Source organism: Mustelus asterias, chromosome 14 (assembly GCF_964213995.1).
Source record: "Mustelus asterias chromosome 14, sMusAst1.hap1.1, whole genome shotgun sequence".
Taxonomy (NCBI): domain Eukaryota; kingdom Metazoa; phylum Chordata; class Chondrichthyes; order Carcharhiniformes; family Triakidae; genus Mustelus; species Mustelus asterias.
The window spans coordinates 53,436,632-53,459,049 of NC_135814.1; the positions used below are offsets into that span (position 1 = coordinate 53,436,632).

The 22,418-nt window shown below is 41.3% G+C and overlaps 1 protein-coding gene across 1 annotated transcript; it reads right to left on the reverse strand.

The window, feature by feature from the left end:
• Window positions 1–469: 469 nt before the first annotated feature.
• On the reverse strand, window positions 470–7,417 carry LOC144504048 (uncharacterized). Its single transcript, XM_078229209.1, has 4 exons — window positions 7,378–7,417; window positions 7,152–7,287; window positions 5,357–5,501; window positions 470–1,837 (listed from the first exon to the last, which is right to left on the reverse strand). Exons 2-4 carry the CDS (start codon window positions 7,257–7,259, stop codon window positions 1,770–1,772), a joined length of 321 nt encoding a protein of 106 aa, XP_078085335.1. The 5' UTR covers window positions 7,260–7,287; window positions 7,378–7,417; the 3' UTR covers window positions 470–1,769.
• Window positions 7,418–22,418: the final 15,001 nt, after the last annotated feature.

Here is a 22,418-nt window from a genome sequence, read left to right on the forward strand (position 1 = left end):
TAAAATGGAAAAAATAAGACGGAAAGCTAGAAAAAGTGCAGGTTCAAAGAAACTTAAGGATCTAGGTACGCAGATTATTAAAATGTCATGAGCAGGTACAGCAAATAATGACATGTTAATGAAATGTTGGTCTCTAAGTTTAGGGGGCTAGAATTCAAGGGGGTATAAGTAATGTTTCAGCTATACAAAGCCCTCACCTGGAGTATTGTGAGCAGTTCTGAGCACCACACCTTATCATTGCCATAGGTTATATAAATATTTGTATAGGTTTATGGCTATTAGTAGTATTTTTCATATGATAGTATTTGTATCAGATATTAAGAACAGTAATGATACCCAAGGTTATGAGGAAAGTGTTTAGGTGTATGATACCACGCAATGAGAAGGACAATGGGATTAGACATTCAGTTTGTGTTTACGATTAAGAAATTGCATGTAAAAATACTATTTTTAAAAAGTTATCATAAATCAAGTGAAAAATTCTTACAACATCTTGTTTACTCCGTGAGTATTGTAAAAAAAAGATGTTGCAAAACAATTTATTTCAATCAATTTCATAAGTCATTGAAAAAACAATCACTGCCATTTTCATACTAAGTGAAGATGACTTTATTTCACTGATACATTGGACTTTGGTGCATGATGCAAATACTTACTAATAATTTTATAGTTTACATACTAATCTGATTATCTTTTTTTTAACATTTTAAGTGGGTATCCAAGTGAGCAGAATTTATGAAAAAGTTGTTTTTAAAATTTGAATACAATTTTTTTCAGAAACTCAACTTTTGAAACATAAGGTGTAAAATATGGAAATCTAAATTAAATCATAGAATCATAGAAACCCTACAGTGCAGAAGGAGGCCATTCGGCCCATCGAGTCTGCACCGACCACAATCCCACCCAGGCCCTACCCCCACATATTTACCCGCTAATCCCACTAACCTATGCATCTCAGGACTCTAAGGGGCAATTTTTAACCTGGCCAATCAACCTAACCCGCACATCTTTGGACTGTGGGAGGAAACCGGAGCACCCGGAGGAAACCCACGCAGACACGAGGAGAATGTGCAAACTCCACACAGACAGTGACCCAAGCCGGGAATCGAACCCGGGACCCTGGAGCTGTGAAGCAGCAGTGCTAACCACTGTGCTACCGTGCCGCCCTGCATGTAAATGCCCTGACATAATCAGTCACTTGATTTGAGCAATCCATATTTAATGTTCAGTGTGTAATTTTTAATTGTATATATAATTCTCATTGCAATAATAATTTGAATTTAAAAGTACAAACACAGACAAGAAGGCAACATAAATCTAGTCCAAACTAATTCATAAATGGACTGCTTGAATATATTGTGTACCTATGTTTTTTATGTCAGTGTTAAAATATTTTAAATGCAGCCACAAAATAATGTTGCAGAAGTTGTGCCCTTAATAATTGTTCGGAAATAGTTCTAGTTCACATCATAGAGCAGAATACTTTAGGTAACTATATCAAGGAAATTATTTTACATGCAGCATGTTTAATAATGAAATAATAAGTAAATTTAACTTATTTTTATGGTAGCTTTACATTAAAGCCTGAGTCAAACAAGGAAAGCTGAAACAGTTTAGTAAGATCAACCAAACAGTTTTAATTTAACAAATTCTGTGATACGCACTAAGCAATTGTACTTGTTACAAATCAATTTCTTTATCATATAAAATCTAGATTGAACTTAATTTATGTCTTTTGATGCATTCATTCCAGGGTTGTCAGTATCATGTTATTCAACGTATTGTGGGTTCAAGTTGTAGTTCTGTAGATCTCTTAAAAACTTTTCTATGTCTAAACCTAGAAAAAGCAAACAAGAGAATGCATTGATTAGGAGCTGGCTGAATTGAAATGATTTTTAAAATGAGGTAAACATCTGCAGTTAGGTTTCTTCAACCACTACACAACATCAGCAAGATTGCTTCTCAACTCTTTTGAATTGGGATGCTGGAGTCCCCTAGTGAAAATTAAGTGCATTTGCAGTTTACAATGCCTTTGCTACTTAGAAGCACTTAATAAAACATTCTAATGTATTGAAAGTAGGCCAAACACTTTGCAGCTCCATGGGTTCAACAAAATATGAAAATGGGACTTGACCAAATGTATTTAATAAAGGAGTATGGACGAGTAATATTTAAACTACTAATATTTTGACTACATGTCACATAGTCACTAATTTAATATTTGACCACATTACATTTATTTTCCCTTGATCATGCTTGGACCTGTCAGGAGATTAAATCTATGAATAGTTCTCAGTGACATGTTTAACCAGAGTTGGAGTTTTACATGAGGCCCACACAGATATTCATTACATGTAAGATGTGTGGCACATGTTTTTTTGTATCAAGAAGAACTGAAATTAATAAATTCCATTTATAGTTAAGCAATTTTGTTTCTGTATATTTTGTTAGATCTTCTGAATAATTAAATAAAGGCAGCTTGTAATGAATCATTAATTATGTTATTCTTACCTGTGGTACAACAACTTCTCCAATTACTACTTATGTTAATGGGATGCATGTAAGAAATAATAAATCCTGGCAAGAAAAGGTGTCAAATCCTTCATGAGATAATATTTTCCACAATAGATTTCAAAAAGATATAAATTATTCTTGGTAAGATGAGGGACAGAGTGGTGGGCGGTATCTAAACTCCATAAGGCATCTTCCTCTGGCATCCAGCCAGGGAGAGGAATATTTTGTGTGGGACTTTACCAGCAGCCTTGTGTCATCTTTATGATTCAGTGCACTGATGCACCAACCTGCTTTACCATTAATTGCCTATTTTTGGGCTTTATTTTGTCAAAACAACTTTTGTCATTAATGGCAGAACTTGGGATTTTGCCTTTTTTTTAGTTAAGTTATAGTTGCCCTAAATCACGGTGGCACGGTAATTAGCACTGCTGCCCCACAGTGCCAATGACCCAGGTTCAATTCCTGGCTTGGGTCACTGTCTGTGTGGAATCTGTATGTTCTCCCTGTGTCTGCATAGGTTTCCTCTGGGTGCTCCAGTTTCCTCCCACAGTCCAAATGATGTGCTGGTTAGGTGCATTGGCCATGCTAAATTCTCCCTCAGTGTACCCGAACAGGTGCCGGAGTGTGGCAACTAGGGGATTTCACAGTGGCTTCATTGCAGTGTTAATATTAGCTGACTTGTGACACTAATAAATAAACTTTAAACTTTAAAATCAAAAGATCAAAGAGTCACTTTGATCCCACATTTCATCATGAACTGGAGTCAATAATGATTTGTTCTGATCATAAATTAATCACATTCAGATGTACCTCTAAACTCTGGGTAATATAGTGCTACACAACACCCCCTTTTGTTTGTCACATTTTAAAAATAAGTGTTTGGCATTATACGGGGTAGATAACTAATAAAGAACTATTAGTTCCAACTTATAAAGTTTATTTCCAACCACACTTTGAATGCAAGTTTGTTTAAATCTAGAAAACATTGCCACCATCACCATTCTGCCCAGAGATGATCCGAAACACCTTTCTTCACTGGTTGGTCAGTGGATAGTTGAACTTGCCTCTTTTAAAGATCATAAGCCTGTCACAAACTTTGATTTTCCTACTAAGAAGGATAACTTGCATTTGATGTTGTTACTTAAGTCACTATTTATAGAAAAATCAACATTGCACTCCTTACCTATGCCTCAATTCTGAACTTGCCTATAAACATCTGCAAGTATTTTACAGTTAGCTAATTTACTATAATTAAAGCAGAGAACAGTCCTTCACTGGTTCTGCCTCTGAAGGGCCAGAGTACTCAGGTATTTTAGTCAAATAACATGGCCAGAACTTTACCGTCCTGCCCACCACAGCAATCGGAGAGGGCGAGGGGCAGACAGTGGAAAGGTCCATCGGCCTCGGGCGGGATTTTACAGTTTCAAGATGAGTGAGGCCGTAAAATCCCGGTTCATGTCTAAGGCATTGGGATTTGTGATTTTTAAAGTTATTTAATGTCACCTGTCCCATATGGCACCACAGTAGCACAGTGGTTATCACTGCTGCCTCACAGCGCCAGAGACCTGGATTCAATTCCCGGCTTGGGTGACTGTCTGTGCGGAGTCTGCACATTCTCTCTGTGACTGCGTGGATTTCCTACGGGTGCTGTTTCCAATCACAGTCAGAAAGATGTGCTGGTTAGGTGCATTGGCCATGCTAAATTCTCCCTAAGTTTACCTGAACAGGTGCTGGAGTGGAGCAACTCAGGGATTTTCACAGTAACTTCCTTGCAGAGTTAATGTAAGCCTACTTGTGACACTAATAAATAAATTTAAACTTAAACATAAAGTCACCTGTCACACAGTGGAGATTGTACACAACTCCCTCTGCATTGTAATATGTAACATCATTGCTGTTGCTAGACCACTGCTCAGAAGTATGAATTTAAACAGATTAACCCTAGATGATTTACTTCAGTAGTTACATTGTATTTTCAGTGATTGATCACAAGATTCAAAGCTGCATTGAAAAGTTTGGGGCACATCAGGGAAACTAATCCTTGTTTATATTAATGGCCAAAAAAGTATAAAATTGGCAGCTTAAAAACAGTTGATGCTGTTTCAAAGCTGGTATTTGTCATTGAAGAAAATCAAATTTCAATCCTGGAGAATTAGAGCGGCACGGTGACACAGAGGTTAGCACTGCTGCCTCACAGCGCCAGGGATTCGGGTTCGATTCCTGGCTTAGGTCACTATCTGTGTGGAGTTTGCACGTTCTCCCTGTGTCTGCGTGGGTTTCCTCCGGGTGCTCCAGTTTCCTCCCACAAGTCTGAAAGACGTGCTGGTTAGGTGCATTGGCCATGCTAAAATCTCCTTCAGTCTACCCGAACAGGCGCTGGAGTGTGATAACTAGGGGATTTTCACAGTGGCTTCATTGCAGTGTTATTGTAAGCCTACTTGTGACACTAATAAATAAACAAACAAACTTTATTCGGTCCTGTGCAATAATGGGGAGGACAAGTTGAAGAACTCGGCATTGCTGTTTCATCTGGCAGTCTCCAAACTAGAAACTGCAGTATGTAAGAACAATGGATTATTATAATAACATAGTGTGGCTGTGATAGCACAAATACATGAGAAAAGCATTAAACTTTGTGTTGACATCTTGATTCATTGTGCAAAACATACGGTAGTGTAACTTTGAGGGCCAGAGTTACATTCTGACCAAAATTTTGGTTTTAAAAAAATCTTTTAGTTTATCACAGGATCTCTCACGTTGACAATTGTGTTATTATTTGATTTAATCTCACAATAACCATCAACGCAACGTTGCCCAAATCTCTACAATTTACCAGACCTACCTGCTGTTCTTTTCATTGATCTCCGGCCCATTAAAGCCACGAAACAGTCCGGCCCATCTGGACATTTGGAGTTAGATGGAGACCGTCTCATCAAAGCTCCGTATTTCTCAGCTCCTGCCGACCATTGGCCAAAATTTCCTGTCATCTGGAAAAGGAAAAGCAGACAGAAATGTAGCGGAAAGGAGCTTTCTGCCATTGTTCATCCTTAACATCGTAACACTCGACCTGAGGCAGGTAGCAATGATTACTGGGGCAAAGGGCAAAGATTGGGAACTGGACTGAGAATGTCCTTGAGAATTATCTTGTTGTCGCTGCCCTTACTTGGGTGGAGGGATATTTACCTTTAAAACAGTCAAAGGCCTTACCTGGGGAAAGGGGGGCATTTACCGTTAAAACAGTGAGCCCTTAAAAGAGTGAATGCCCACATTGAAATAGATTGGTGAAGAGTTTTGGGACCATTTCTAATGTGTGAGTGATGGTGAAATAACAAGTGATACTTGCCATTTGTAAAAGGACAAAATAGGTAGGATCATCCTAACATTAGATTTGTTTAAATTGGGGTGGGGGGGGCGGGGGTGAAACATGTACATAAACACACAAACATATTTTACCGGAATGCACCGCCACACGAGCTGGCTGTTGGGTCCAGACAGTAAGAAGTTTAACAACACCAGGTTAAAGTCCAGGTGAGGAAGGGGCTTAAGGCTCCGAAAGCTTGTGTGGCTTTTGCTACCAAATAAACCTGTTGGACTTTAACCTGGTGTTGTTAAACTTCTTACTCTGTTTACCCCACTCCAACGCCGGCATCTCCACATCATGTTGGGTTCAGCCCAGTAAGAAGTCTCACAACACCAGGTTAAAGTCCAACAGGTTTATTTGGTAGCACAAGCTTTCGGAGTATCGCTCCGATACTCGGACTTGATAATCGGAGCGATACTCTGAAAGCTTGTGCTACCAAATAGACCTGTTGGATTTTAACCTGGTGCTGTGAGACTTCTTACTGCGCCTACCCTAGTCCAACGCCGGCATCTCCACATCATGTTGGGTTCAATCCAGTTGCTTGTGTGGCCGCAGTGCGGCGCTGGAGGCACAGCAAACTCATGTTAATTCTGGCTAGCGGACAGGTCCGTTACCACCTCCGAGGACCATTCCCACTCAGGACAACTATTACTGCCCACTGGAGTAAGCTGACAACTTCGACACAAGGCAATCCATTCAATGGCTTTATCCACACCTTCCGAAAATATCCCTTCTTTGGGGGGATTTGGCTGAGGTTTGTGAGTCTGAAACATTCTCAGCAAAGGTTATTGAACAAGCCGCGCGATGTGGGCTAATCTGGACATTGCTGTTTAAAGTGGGAGATATGGCGCCATCAGTCGGGTATGTTTAACTATCGCTGACCTACAGGTGTCACTTTCAACATTTCTAGTTTTTTAAAAAAAGTATATATAATAAACACGGTTTCTGTAGTTATGTATCATATTGTTTGAACAGAAAAGGACGGGCTAGACTTGAGAAGTAAACCGCATTGCCTGAGGAAGGGAATAGTCAATGGGGAAAAACACAGGCTTCCAATTTCAAATTTCAGTGACAGGAGAAGTTGGGATCCGAGAGACATGACTGATCCCAAAACAGGGCCTGGACTCTAAATGCCCTGACTGTCCAGATGCAACTTCTAAAAAAAAATGTATTCATATGATTCTCTACATTTAAAAATAAATAACATTTTCACATATCTATGACCCTACTCCGCCTTTTTTTGACCATTGTTCACTTTTTCTTTCATTGTCTTTACCTGGTTTGGCAGTTCAGGCACTTCCTGATCCTCCAAGGACTCACGCCAGCCCATTGCCTCCGTCATTAGGACCGAGAAGACAGCAGCCAACACAATCGCCCTCATCATCCTGGAAACTTCCGAGCACGAGAGATTGCTATGAACAAAAAAACAGAGACAGTAGTCTTATATTCATCTCTAACCCAAGTACACAACTCAGTGTGTGGAATGTGTGCGGTGCAGTTACCTGGTCGGGGGTGCGATTTCACCCTGAAGATTTCAGAGACTGGGGACGGATAGGGACAGTATTAATAGTCCTGGATTGCTTTCCGGGGAGGGGCCAGACACTGTTGGGAGCAGCATCTCCTTGCATCACTCCGATGCAACATGTGGTGATCCTGGTGATCCTGATAAAATGTTACTATTTCTGATTCATTTCCTTAGGTATTAGTTCACAGAGGGACAATAATCCTCAGCAAATTCCAATTAAAACAATGTTTCAATCGCTAATATGTCATTTGTTTAGACTTCGCATTGATTATATTGTATCATGGAAACAATAACAATATACCACAACTGAACACTCAGACACCGCAAGTACAATTTACTGACGTTAAGCATAAAACAAACACACAGTTTTCATCACTATAGCATTTTATATCAGTCTTGTATGATTGGTTTCGTCCAGTGTATTTATTTGAACACACCCAAGAAGAGTTTTGCTTTTAATATTAAAAGGAAGCTGAGCTCTGGCGCAGTTGTTATCTTGGTAACTGTGTCCAGTCATTTGCTAAATATTATTGAAGAGGTTTCTTTATCGACATGTGACGGTCAGGTTAACCTTTAGAAAGGATCTTAGGAACATAAAACAAAAAAAATGCAGGTAAATGAGCATCTGAGAGAGAAAGAAATGTTAACGTTGCTTAATTAGAGCAGCCTAAAGAGCCCCATTCCAATTGAATGTTAATTTATTTTTCTCAGATCTGCTGCGGTTTAGCAAGACTTTCTGTTTGTATTTCAGCCTTCCATAACTTGTGTTTTTTCTTGTAATGTCTATGTTTAATTGACTTTGACGTTAAAAGTGACTTGACAAATAAACATGTGTAAGGAGAAAATACTGCGGCTTTTGCTTCTTACAGTTTGGACACTGTCCTGAGTTTAACAAATTCAGGGTGCAGTTACACTGTTGCTAACCACAATTCGCAGCATCAGTTGAAAAACTGCAGCGCCTTGATGTTGATGGTAGTGTTCGTGATTCAGATGCTCTGTATTTCGTTTATGCGCTGCTCTCCATCCCAGGCGATTGGTAAATGTTTTGAGGAATTGGGAGAGAGCGTCCACTTTCTAAAACTTTTAAACAAGGTCAGGATAAATTGGTGAATTGTCCCGAGCGGTCTGTGCACTTGCAATCTGGGTTTGACTTGGTTTCACTGCAGCTATCTTCCAGTCGATCGGTGTAATATGGAGCAGACTGCTTAACAGTCTAATGAGATATGACTTAAGGGTTATGCTGTCATTTTAGAAAACTAATAGTATCATTGCTCTCTAAGAGAGCTTGGGCTTCATTATTATGACATTTAAAGTTTATTTATTAGTCACAAGTAAGGCTTACATTAACACTGCAATGAAGTTACTGTGAAATTCTCCTAGTCGCCACACTCCGGCACCTGTTCAGGTCAATCTTACAGATTGTGGGAGGAAACCCACACAGACACATGCAAACTCCACACAGTGACCTAAGCCGGGAATCGAACCCAGGTCCCTGGCACTGAGAAGCAGCAATGGTAACGACTGTTCTACTGTGAGGCCCCATTTCTGCAGATGAAAGCATATCAGTATAGACAGATAAGTGTCGAAAAGCAAGAAACTAAATTGAGAATCTTCATTCCTGCACAGTTGCTGCAAAAATGTTCTCTCAGCAAAAAATAGCAGGCAATGAATTGTCATTTTACAGATTTTACAAATATATTTGGGATGTGGACAACACTGAAAAGGTAGCATTCAGTTGTCATTCTTAATTGCCTAGCTTGTGGACTGAATGTGACTCGTACCCTTCTCTGAAGGATTTCAGTAAACAATTTGAGTCTTTGCAACTTGGTAATTTTTCACGATGCCAGCCTTCAACTGATTATATTAAATTTCATAACCTACAACATCGCTATATAAATTCACGGTTGTTTGGATTGTATAAATCCTTGAAACAATTTAACAGAAATTGACTCCTTTGCTATTTTTAATCTGATTTCCACATTTGTAGTTTGTCCCTTGTAGTTTATTACACTAAACTGTATCCGATTTCTTCTCATTTTCCCCACAATAGTAAGTAATACTTATAAAAAGTAATAATATATCTGATAATCTATATTGAATATAAATCATACAATCTATGCCAATACCAGTTGACTGGAGCATTTTTCAATAAATACAACAAGTGGTGACATTTGCTAAGTTTTAACGTGACCTATTTTGCTGTTCTAAATTAGAAATTTGTAAAGTTTCTGTAAATCTGGCACATGTGAGATTTTCTGTAATTCCTCCAGTATATTTACTAGTTGCTTATGAGGATAAATGCTTAATTAGAACATGTACTGCTATCCAGTAATCCCAAGAATATATAAATATAAAAGTGTTTATGTGTATACACACATACACACAAACATACACACAAAGATGCAGCAAGCTGACAAGAGTAGAAACAGAAATGAGATGATTAAAAGAGAGGTAATGGTTAGATGGCTAACTACTTTTTATAAAACATCAGAAATAAGAAATAAGAGGATAGCACGTAGAGGTAGCTATGTTCCCATGGGAACCACAGCTAGACACATGAATTAGAAAGTGATAAGGAGTAAGGGGAGGTCCAGTGCCTAGGTTCAGAACAGGGTAAGGGGGCTCGTCCAACCAGAATCATTGGACACATGTTTTACATGCCCTTTTATGTACCCACAACTGCAATATTAACCCCAATGGTCAGAACAGTGATCTCAGCAGCTCAGAAGAAGGAAACTTGAGCAAATAGGGGTCTTATGTGTGTGATATCCCTGTAATTGGACATGAACCTGATGGGTGTTAATCAATTATAGTTTGGTGAAATTTAGTGATTTTGAGTTATAGAAAGGGGTCCAAATAGTCAAAAGATGTAGAAGGCTTCAGAGAAATTGAGGGCAATTGTCAGAGGATGAAGCAGAGATTTAGACCAGATAGTGCGCCATGACTTTTTCCCAAGTGTAGCCATATGGCTAACAGCAAGACTTCTTCAAAGCACAATGGGCATAATTGGGTTTACCAACATCAGAACTATAAAAAGTTGAATGTGTGGTTCAGTCTACAGCAAGAAGTAAATGAGAAGTGAAATGAGACTGCTAGCTAATGAAGCCCTGGAATAGGGGTTGGTTGACCTTCAGGGTTACAAGGGTTACTATCGATAGGGAACAATGGGACAGATATGTGCGGATTAGGTTGATTGGCCATGCTAAAATTGCCCTTAGTGTCCTGAGATGCGTAGGTTAGAGGGATTAGTGGGTAAATATGGAGGGATATGGGGATAGGGCCTGGGTGGGATTGTGGTCGGTGCAGACTCGATGGGCCAAATGGCCTCTTTCTGTGCTGTGGGGTTTCTATGATTTCTATAAGTCCTGTTTTCATGACCCTTTGACAGACAAGAATCATCAGCATCCTGGAGGACTGGCAGAGACTTATAAAGGTGAGAGACTCAAAGGGCAGGATTTTCCAGCTGCGTTCATTCCAAGGCCGGAAGATTCTGCCCACGGTCAATGGACTTTTGCATGGTCCACGTCTCGCCCTCTATGATTCTCAAGGCGGGCGGGATGAGAAAATTCCAACTAAAGTTCTACAGTGACAGCCCAGGGTCAACCATCACAAAGGAAGCCCCTGAGTTCAGAACTGAGAGAAGACTACAGCCCAGCATGAATTCATCACACAACGGTAGTATTTTAAGTCCAAATTGTGAGTCTTGTGACCTGTTATAGATAAATGCTAAGTAGAGTAGTGAGCTAAACATATATGCCAGAATTTTACCGCCTTGCGTGCTTGAGGCTGTTCTGTGAGCCTCGCCCACCCCGATTCTGGGGCAGGTGTGCCGGTAAAATTCCATCCATACTTTTTAAAAAGGAAGGTTTTTTTGATTATTTGTGTGTTGTATATGCTCAAGTATTATTAATAAACTGGAAGTTGAACCAATTTATAGTCTGGAGTCTTGGTCTGGTACAATAATTGGAAACTAAGCAGTTGATGCTCTCAAGAGACAAGAAGGGTCAACACAAGGTATTATGGGATAATATAAGACTCAATTATACCTAGTACATTATTGCTCAGATATTGTGATGTATCAAGTCTTGGTTGTGATGAATAAAGTTAATCACTTCCTCCCAATGTGGGTCAATGTAGGATCATTGGATATTAGGGTTTTACAAACAAAAGTCACATAACTTTAATTTGTTTATTAGCCATACGATGGAAAGATATTGGAGCTGAGTTTTACAATTGGGGAATTTAAATAAGAGCCATTAAATCATTCTATAAGTGCATTGCCCAGAGAAGAATTTGCTGGAATAGTATGGTATATAAAAAAGCTTTCTGTGTTCAAAAATAAGAATGACAGTGGAACTTAATGTCCTTTGTTTCCCTGGTCTCACAATCCCGCTATGTTATTTATGCATTGGATACCTTAAGGATATGAAAGGTTGCAAAAGCTCTATGTTTACAAAATCATTTTGTGAATAATTATATCCACTGTGACATCATCTTTATTGTTGCAACAAGCCACAATCATTATTCGCAAATTGACCAGGAGCCTATGTTGCTGTAGTTTCATACACTTTCACAGAAGCACTAAGGAAGGAGCAGACGGTTGTTATTTACTTTAGTAAAGATGAAGCTGCAGGAGTTTTAAACACCAGATTTGCAATTGCTGCTTTGAACTGCGCATTAGGATCACTCCCGTCAGGTTTCTGCCTCACCACTGTATTGAAATGGTTATTATCAAAGCCACAAATTAAGTCATATGTGACAGTATCCCTGTTCTATCCCTGCTCCTTCTCAACATGTTTGCAGGTTTTGACACAGTTCATCACACTACCTCCTCCAATACCTCTCCGGTGTTGTCCAGTTGGATGGGACTTCAGTTCCTTTGTTCCAGTCCCATCTGCTGAATTGTAGCCAGAGAATCACCTGCAATGGCTTCTCTTCCCTGTTCCCACATAGTTATTTCCAGATGTCCCCAAGGATCTATCCTTGACCTCTTTCTATTTCTTATCTATGTCAACATAAGAACAGTTAACCCAGAAAGTGGACCAGAACTGGGTAGATACATGAATAAGTGGACAAATTATGAAATTATGTTTGAATTGTCTATTAATATTGCTTAATAGAGTTGCTTGCTGAAGTGTATTGGTTAATCAATGTAAGGAGAATAGAAGCCCAGCTTATTGTTGCAAGTTACCCATCTTGCCAATCATCGGGAGGTCATAGAAAGGTTTCCTACATTGGGGACAGGCTCTGCTCACTACATTGCAGCTTCCCACCTCTCGAGTAACCTTCAGCCATGCATGATAAGTTTGGCTGGCTGGCCTCCCACTGCTCCTCTTAGGAATAAGACAATCCTGAGGGTTCCCACCACATCTTAAATAAAATTGGGGTCACCCTTTTACAACTATCTACCATGTTGCTGCCCTGAACATGTGTACACTCTACTATTGAGCATTCTCCCTGCTGCCACATTGATTCGCATCTCTTAATTGGGGTCCACCACACCCAGCTCCCACCTCATGAACATGCCTGCCCTCTGTCAATGGAGGTGATTGAGGAGGTGGCCCACTATTTGGTCTCCTTCTGCAAAATTCAGCTGCACATCATGCAGTGACGTTGAGTGGGTTTGAGACCTGGAAAGGGTCCTGACATTGGGTTCCTAATGGTTCCTAAAACATTCAGCCCAAAGTTTCTACTTAGATGTTATCGGGGAGTTATGACAGGTTCTGACTGAACAACTAAAGCTGACTTCAATGAGCAGAGTGTTGACTGGGGGCAAATCAGTAATGGGTAAAATGATTAAAAAGTTATTGGAGATGTTTGAAAAAGAATTAAAATGGTGCAGAACCAGTTTCTAGCTCTAAGGTGTTTGCCAAAAAACCTTCAGGAGAACCTTCAGCCTTCAAGAGAACAGTGACCATGACACCACACAACCCTGCCACAGCAACCTCTGCAAGACGTGCCGGATCATTGACACGGATGCCATCATCTCACGTGAGAATACCATCCACCAGGTACACGGTACATACACTTGCAACTCGGCCAACATTGTCTACCTGAAACGCTGCAGAAAAGGATGTCCCGAGGCATGGTACATTGGGGAAACCATGCAGACGCTACGACAATGGATGAATGAACACCGCTTGACAATCACCAGGCAAGACTGTTCTCTTCCTGTTGGGGAGCACTTCAGCGGTCACGGGCATTCGGCCTCTGATCTTCGGGTAAGCGTTCTCCAAGGCAACCTTCATGACACACACTGCAGGGTCGCTGAGCAGAAACTGATAGCCAAGTTCCGCACACATGAGGACGGCCTCAACCGGGATCTTGGGTTTATGTCACACTATCTGTAACCCCCACAACTTGCCTGGACTTGCAAAATCTCACTAGCTGTCCTGTCTGGAGACAATACACATCTCTTTAACCTGTGCTTAATGCTCTCTCCACTCACATTGTCTGTACCTTTAAGACTTGATTAGCTGTATTAGCATTGATTAGCTTGATTAGCATTCCAATCATTATTCTGTAAATTGAGTTTGTGTCTCTGTATGCCCTGTTTGTGAGTACATCTCTCACTCCACCTGACTAAGGGGAAGGGGCAGTGCTCCGAAAGCTAGTGGCATTTGCTACCAAATAAACCAGTTGGACTTTAATCTAGTGTTGTTAGACTTCTTACTGTACCAAAAAAACAGCCATGGATGGCTAACAAAAGGAGGGACAATATAAAACCAACAGAAAAAGCATATATAATGCAGAAACTGGTACAGATGTTGGTAAATAGGAAAGGTACAAAGAATAGCAAAGAATGACGAAACAAAGCTACAAAAAGGGAATAAGGAAATGAAACTTGCAAGGCATATCAAAAACAACACAAAAAAGTCTAATTGTACGAGGTGCTCAGGAGTAACCTGGGCCCCTTGAACACCGAAAACTGAAAGTTGCGATGGGATTCAGAGGATTTACCAGAATATGGCAACCAGTGCTATTAAAAAGGGATGGTGGCTTGGTGATCCCGCACTATGAGGAAGGGTTCCCACAATAGGTGCATTCCACATTCCTGAAGAGTTCGGAAGTCTGCACCAGAAATGCGGAGCTCCAGTGTTGGGTAAGGAAAGAGAAGCGGATTGGTAATATGAGGATGACTGCCTCTCCCCAGAGGATCCAGCTCATTGTTATTCAGAGCCGGTTATCAGTAAGTACCAGAATCTGCCCGGGAAACTTAGTAACACCATTGAATTACACGCAACGAATATATTGATTATGTTTAACATTTGAAGGCAGCTTTTATATGGTTGTGAATTCATTCATACCACACGTAAATACCAAAGTCTCTGATCTTGACCGGTTGTTAGATCTAGCCGGCAGGGCGACAGTAGCCGGTAGTGCATTCCAGGCATTCAGAAGTTTATTTTAGAGTCACAGCCACAGCTTTAGCCGAACGCAGCACTGACTGGTACACACTTCGCTGCCGGCACTGGCTGCAAGTTGTCTTGCATCCTGTTACCTGCTGAGTCACTCCCCAGTGTCTCCCCGAGATGAAGGGAGAAAAACCCACGCTGTCCAACTCTTTGAAAAGTGGGCAGATTGTAGCATAGCAGCAACATATTCACAGTCAATCAAAAAGTGACATTGTGCATCATTAAATGAACAAGGCTTTAAAGAAATACTATTGTAGAAATTATATTTAATCAGAAAGTGGGTGCGGAAATATGTAATCCTGTTGGCTCATAACAAAAGGTATCTACATAAGCTTATTTTTTACACATATTCAACTATGGGCGGCATGGTGGCACAGTGGTTAGCACTGCTGCCTCACAGCGCTAGGGGCCTAGGGTTCAGTTCCTGGCTTGGGTCGCTGTCTGTGTGGAGTTTGCATATTCTCCCTGTGTCTGCATGGGTTTCCTCCGGGTGCTCTGGTTTCCTCCCACAGTCCAAAGATGTGTGGGTTAGGTGGATTGGCCATGCTAAATTGCCCCTTAGTGTCAGGTGGACTAGTAGGGTAAATACATGGGGTTATGGGGATAGGGCCTGGGTGGGATTGTGGCTGGTGCAGACTTGATGGACCAAATGGCCTCCTTCTGCACTGTAGGATTCTATGTTGCTTTCAGGGTGAATTCTGATCATGGTAGCACCATGCTTATTTGCATTAAATATAACCACACACAAGTAGATCATTGATACTCATCATATTAGCCAAAATAAACAGGTCTTTTTCCAAATGGCAGGCAGTGACTAGTGGGATACTGCAGGAATCAGTGCTGGAACTCCAGCTATTTACTTTATATATTAGTGATTTAGATGAGGGAACTAAATGTATTATCTCCAAATTTTCAGATGACACAACGCTGGGTGGGAGGGTGAGCTGTGAGGAGGATGCAGAGATGCTTCATTGTGATTTGGACAAACTGAGTGAGTGGGCAAATGCATGGCAGATACAGTATAATTTGGATAAATGTGAGGTTATTCACTTTGATAGCAAAAATGGGAAGGCAAATTACTATCCGAATGGCCATAAATTAGGAGAGAAGAGTGTGCAGCGGGACCTGGGTGTCCTTGAACACCAGTCACTGAAGGGTTACATGCAGGTGCAGCAGGCAGTAAAAAAGGCAAATGGTATATTTGGCTGCATAGAGAGAGGATTGAAGAATAGCAGCAGGGATGTCTTGCTGCAATTATACTGGGCCTTGGTGAAGCCACACCTCGAATATTGTGTGCAGTTTTGACCTCCTTATCTGAGGAAAGATGGTCTTGCTCTAATGGAGTGCAGAGAAGGTTTACCAGGCTGATTCCTAGGATGGCAGGACTGATGTATGAGAAGAGATTGAGTTGGTTAGGAGTTCAAAAGAATGAGGGGGGACTTCTTAGAAACCTATAAAATTCTGACAGGATGAGACAGTGTAGATGCAAGAAGGATGTTCCCAATGGTGGAGGTGTCCAGAACCAGATGTCACAGATTGAGGATACAGGGTAGACCATTCAGGACAGAGATGAGGAGATATTTATTCACCCAGAGAGTGGTAACCTGTGGAATTTGCTACCACAGAAAGTGTAGTTGAGGCCAAAACATTGTATGTTTTCAAGAAGCAGTTAGATATGGCACTTGGGATGAATGGAGATCAAAGGATATGGGGGAAGGTGGGATCAGGCTATTGAGTTGGATGATCACCCATAATCGTAATGATTGGCAGAGCAAGCTTGAAAGGTTGATTGGCCTCCTCCTGCTCCTATTTTTCTATGTTTCTATAGAACAGATAAAAATGGAGTAGGTCTGAAAGAATTGTGCGCAGGGTACTTTAAAGTATGCATGAGTATTTAAAGGCCAAAGGTTTGCTGTTCAGCTGTTAAAACAATTATTACACGTGCGGAAATAGTATTCATCCCGAGACCGGGGTGTTGATTCCTCAGAAACCATGTTACATTTTCAGTCAGGAGAAAGGAACTATTGGCTAGTGTTGTACTGGAGGTATAACTATGAAAACTCCTTGCCCCTTCAACAATGTTGAAATAATGTTCGTCTGGATTGTCACTTGAAGAGTGACTACCCTTGACATCAAGGCAGCAGGTGCCCAACTGTGGCATCAAGGAGCCCTAGCAAAACAAAATCAATTGGAAATGTAAGGTAAGGAAGTACTGTTGCAAATATACAAAGCATTGGTGAGACCGCACCTGGAGTATTGTGCACAGTTTTGATCCCCTTATTTGAGGAAAGATGTAGTGGCGTTAGAGGCAGTTCAGAGGAGGTTCACTAGATTGATTCCAGAGATGAGGGGTTTGTCGTATGAAGAGAGATTGAACAGTTTAGGCCTATACTCTCGGAAATTTAAAAGAATGAGGCGAGATCAAATCGAGGTATATAAGATGATAAAAGGTATGGATAAAGTAGACGTGGAGTGGATGCTTCCTCTTGTGGGGCATTCTAGGGTGAGAGGTCATAGTCTTAGGATAAAGGGTAGCAAATTTAAAACAGAGTTGAGGAGAAACTACTTCTCCCAAAGGATTTGTTAATCTGTGGAATTCGCTATCCCAAAGTGTGGTGGATGCTGGGATAATCTTAAATTTAAGAAGGAGTTAGACAGATTTTTAATTGGTGATAGGTTGAAGGGTTGTGGGGAGAAGGCAGGAAAATGAGGGTGAGGAGCGTATCAGCCATGATCAAATGTCAGAGCAGACTCGATGGGCCAAATGGCCTAATTCTGCTCCTATATCTTATGAACTTCTGAACTTATGAACTATGTTCATGGATGATTGTACAATGTCCAGCGCCATTCATAGCTCCTCAGATGCTGAAGCAATCCATGTCCATATGCATCAAGGCCTGGACAATATTCAGGCTTGGACTGATAAGTGGCAAGTGCCACATAAGTGCCAGGCAGAAGCAATCTCCAATTATAGAGAGCCTAACCATCTCCTCTTAACATTCAGTGACATTATTATCACTGAATCAACATCTCGTGGTTTATCATTGATCAGAAACTCTTGTGGGGCATTCATCCTAGAATGCCCCACAAGAGGGACGGGACCAGCTATATAAATGCTGTGGCTACAAGAGCAGGTTAGTGGCTGGGAATTCTGCACCTAATAACTCACCTCCTGACTCTCCAAAGGCTGTCCACTACACGGCAAAAGTCAGAAATGTGATAGAATACTCTCCATTTGCCTGGATGGAAATTGAAAGGTAGAAATTGCTGGGGCCTTGTACAAAATCTTTGTATCTTCTTTCGACACAGGAGAGGTCCCAGAGGACTGGAGAATAGCCAATGTTGTTCCTTTGTTTAAGAAGGGCAACAAGGATAATTTGGGAAATTATAGGCCAGTGAGCCTTTTGCCAATGGTAGGGAAATTATTGGAGAAGATTCTTAGGAACGGGATATGCTTACATTTTGAAAAATATGGACTTATTAGTGATAGGCAGCATGGGTTTGTGCTGGGGAGATCTTGGAGGGAATGCAGCATAGTTTTAGTAGAATGATACCTGAACTCAAACGGGGGAATTTTACCATCCCGCCCGCCACGGGAATCGTATTGGGCTTGACAGGACCATGCAAAGGTCCGTTGACCTCGGGCAGGATTTTCCTGTCTTGTGGCGAATGCCGCCGGAAAATCCCACCTAAAGTGGGATAAACATAAACATGGTGGAAGGGTGTTTTTCTGACTGGGGATCTGTGATCAGTGGTGTTCCATAGGGATCAGTGCTGGGACACCTGTTGTTTATAGCATATATGAATGATTTGGAGGAGAATGTAGGTGGTCTGGTCAGTTTGCGGATGACACAAAGATTGGGGGAGCTGTGGATAGTGAGGAGGATTGCCAGAGGATACAACAGGATATAGATAGGCTGGAGAGTTGGGCAGAGAAATGACAGATGGAATTTAATCCACACAAATGCTCGGCGGAAGGTCTAATGCAGGAGGGAAGTATTCAGTAAATGGCAAATCGCTTAGGAGCATTAACATATACAAAGGGATCTAGACGTACAAGTCCACAGTTCCCAGAAAGTGGCAACACAAGTGGGTAAGGTGGTCAAGAAGGCATAAAGCATGCTTGCGTTCATTGGTCGAGGCATAAGAGTATAAAAATTGGCAAATCATGTTGCAGCTGTAAAGAACTTTAGTTAGGCCACATTTGGAATATTGCATTCAGTTCTGGTTGCTACACTACCAGAAGGATGTGGAGGATTTGGAGAGGGTACAGAAAAGGTTTACCAGAATGTTGCCTGGTTTGGAGGATATTAACTATGAGGAGAGATTGGATAAACTTAGTTTGTTTTCACTTGAACGCCGGAGGCTGAGGAGGCGACCTGATGGAAGTTTAAAAATTATGAGAGGCATGGATACAGTGGATAGTCAGAGCCTTTTTCCTAGGGTAGAAGTGATAATTAAATGGGGACACAGGTTTAAGATAAAAGGGGGAAAGTTTAAAGGAGATGTGAGAGGCAAGTTTTTTACACAGAGAGTAAGTGCCTGGAGTGAGCTGCTAAAGGAGGTGGTAGAAGCAGATACAATGTTTAAGAGGCATCTTGACAGATGCATGAATAGGCAGGAAATAGAGGGATACAGACCGCATTGAGGCAAAATGTCTTTAGTTTAGAAAGGCATCATGTCCCGGCACAGGCTGGGTGGGCCGAAGGGCCTGTTCCTGTGCTGTACTGGTCTTTGTCTTCTTTGTTCAGAATGAGACCTGTTGACCTGAGTGAATGCCATGTTAGTAAGCGAGTTTTGAACTGCATCTAATCTGTGCTCACCAAGGTGTGCTTATGTTGCCATTGCAATAAAGTCAAAGATTTTCTGGCCATTCACGCCCCACTGCCATTGCAAGTGAGGATGGAGAATTTGGTGCTCAACCAAACCTCCATTCCCTGCACGGGACCAGAGAATCCCACTAGTGCGAATGGCTGGAAAATCCTGGCCCATGTCTCTGGTTCTCCAGCTAAGTAAGTCCACCTGCTGTTTTAGGATCTTGCCTTTCTCCCTGTTAACCCCTTAAGTCAACATGGCCCCTAACTATTAAGTGTAATAGTCTTCAAACTACGTTAGTTGTATTTATCCTGTTTTTTACAGTTAAACTTTAATTTTCCCAAAACTAAACATATTAACATGAACTATGTTCATGCCAGCGGCACGGTGGCACAGTGGTTAACACTGCTGCATCACAGCGCCAGGGACTTGGGTTCGATTCCCGGCTTGGGTGACTGTCTGTATGGAGTTTGCATGTTCTCCTGTGTCTGCATGGGTTTCCTCCGGGTGCTCCGGTTTCCTCCCACGGTCCGAAAGATGTGCTGGTTAGGTGAATTGATCATGCTAAATTCCCCCTCGGTGTACCCGAACAGGCGCCGGAGTGTGGCAACTAGGGGATCTTCATTGCAGTGTTAATGTAAGCCTATCTGTGACACTAATAAATAAACTATGAACTAGATGTTCGTAACAGCAAACACTTTGAATGTTAGGAACATACAAACAGGTCAAGGTCCTTAAACCTGTTTTACTCTGATTAGGTATTCACGTGTAGATGGGGTCCACGTGTTTTTTTCCAATTGCTTACTGAAAAATGTGCAGGTGTTTTCAAAGCACATTTCATTAGCTAATTAAATTTGTGGCATCTGGCTAAATGTGACATATTAACAATCAAACTATGGACTCGCTTCCTCAGTACAAGGTGGTAATCAATGTGACTAAATATTGATATATGAAATGATTCAAAACTTAATTGTGAAAATATAATCTTTGTCAGGATGTAATTCTTGTTACCAGATATATTTATCTTAATGTCATCCATGCTGTGCCATATTTTTACACCTCTAAAAGTAAATGAAAGTGTATTAGTTGAATTAAATTGCCTTTATTTTAAATAAACTGACAGCACTGTCTGCATCATATGCCTTAATCTTGTATTTTATTCTCTCTGCATCCTCTGGCCAATACTGTTTGTCTTCTGGCTGACAACCTATGTGTTGTGAAGAGGAGTCATTTTTTTATATAAATGACGTTTTTTAGATAGTTGCGAAGATTGCTGAAGTGTACAGAGTGAAATTATTGATTTGCTGACCTTCTGTCAGTTTGACAATTTGCCTGAACTGGGCGTGTGCCGGAGAATCAAACTAAAATCCGCAACTCACCGTGTGAGACTTACACAAATATGAATGTCAAACAAAAACTGATTTGAACTTTGTTTTCTTAGCCTCTGGTACAAGGCACTAGCTACAAACTAACGGCTTGGTCAGCTCTGAAATACCTAATTGTGGTATTATATTTCCCATCATTTCCCAGTCCAAAGGTGTGCAGGTTAGGTGGATTGGCCATGCTAAATTGCCCATCGCTGTCTAAAGATCTGTAGGTTAGGGGGATTAGCGGGCTAAATGTGTGGGGTTACGGGATTAGGGCATGGGCTGGGCCTGGGTGAGATGCTCTTTTGGAGAGCCAGTGCAGAACCGATGGCCTCCTTCTGCACTGTAGGGATTCTATGATTGCTTCTATAATCATAAATTCATCAAACTTACTGGCAACATAATCGTCTGGAAATGATCAACAACAAATATCTGTATATCAAAAAGATTAACAAAACTTAAGGAATAATACTTAGATTTATGATTATATTTAATATGTGAACGAACCTTTTCAAGTCTGGGACTGAAAATCTGTGTCACAGTTTCAATGAATTCATAAACAGATTTACAAACAGTTGTCTTGATTTTGGTTTTTCTTGTATTCCGTTCACGTCATGATCACAACGTCCAACTGATGTCATTGGCAAGAGGCTGGAACCCTCTCAGGCACTGAAGCTAATTTTTATGTGATTAAGCAGCTGCCAATGGGTTTCAAGAGCAGTTTGCCATTTGGGAAAGAGGGAAATCAGTCAGTGCAGTCACTGAGCAGGGAGCTGCAGCAGTACCACAGGGCTGGACTGACACAGGTAGCAAAGGGTATAATTTAAAGGATTGAGCGTTTTGCATGAAGGCGCATGGAAGTTAATTTGATAATTCTGAAATCTCCAAGTTACCAAATCAGTAAAATAATCAGTCCTGCCTCCAGTGATTCCTTTAATTTACAGGTTCAAGTTGCTGATTGACCTTCACAGAATTACAGAATCCCCATAGTGCAGAAGGAGGCCACTTGGCTCACTGAGCTTGCACCGACAACAATCCCACCCAGGCCCTATCCCCACAACCTGATGTATTCACCTCGCTAACCCCCATGACACTAAGGGGCAATTTTTTAGCATAGTCTATCAACCTAACCCACACATCTTGGACTGTGGGAAGAGACCAGAGCACTTGGAAGAAATCCACACAGACACGGGGAGAACGTGCAGACTCCATACAGACAGTGACCCAAGGCCAGAATTGAACCCGGGTTCCTGGTGCTGTGAGGCAGCAGTGCTAACCATGTGCCACCCTTGTCCTGCTGTTTCCTGCCCTGCATTGTAGGTAGGTTTACCGTCGAGCAGGTGGCCATGCGGCGACAGTCAAATGGTAAAATGGTACTGGAGTCCAAAAGATATCACCAGACACCAATTTGCATGCAATTA

Coding starts and splice junctions, on each gene's coding strand:
- LOC144504048 (XM_078229209.1), bottom strand. CDS start 7,259: ATGATGAGGGCGATTGTGTTGGCTGCTGTCTTCTCGGTCCTAATGACG. Junction 5,502..7,151: donor TGCCTGAACTGCCAAACCAG/GTAAAGACAATG, acceptor TTCCTTTTCCAG/ATGACAGGAAATTTTGGCCA. Junction 1,838..5,356: donor ATCAATGAAAAGAACAGCAG/GTAGGTCTGGTA, acceptor TGCTTTTTCTAG/GTTTAGACATAGAAAAGTTT.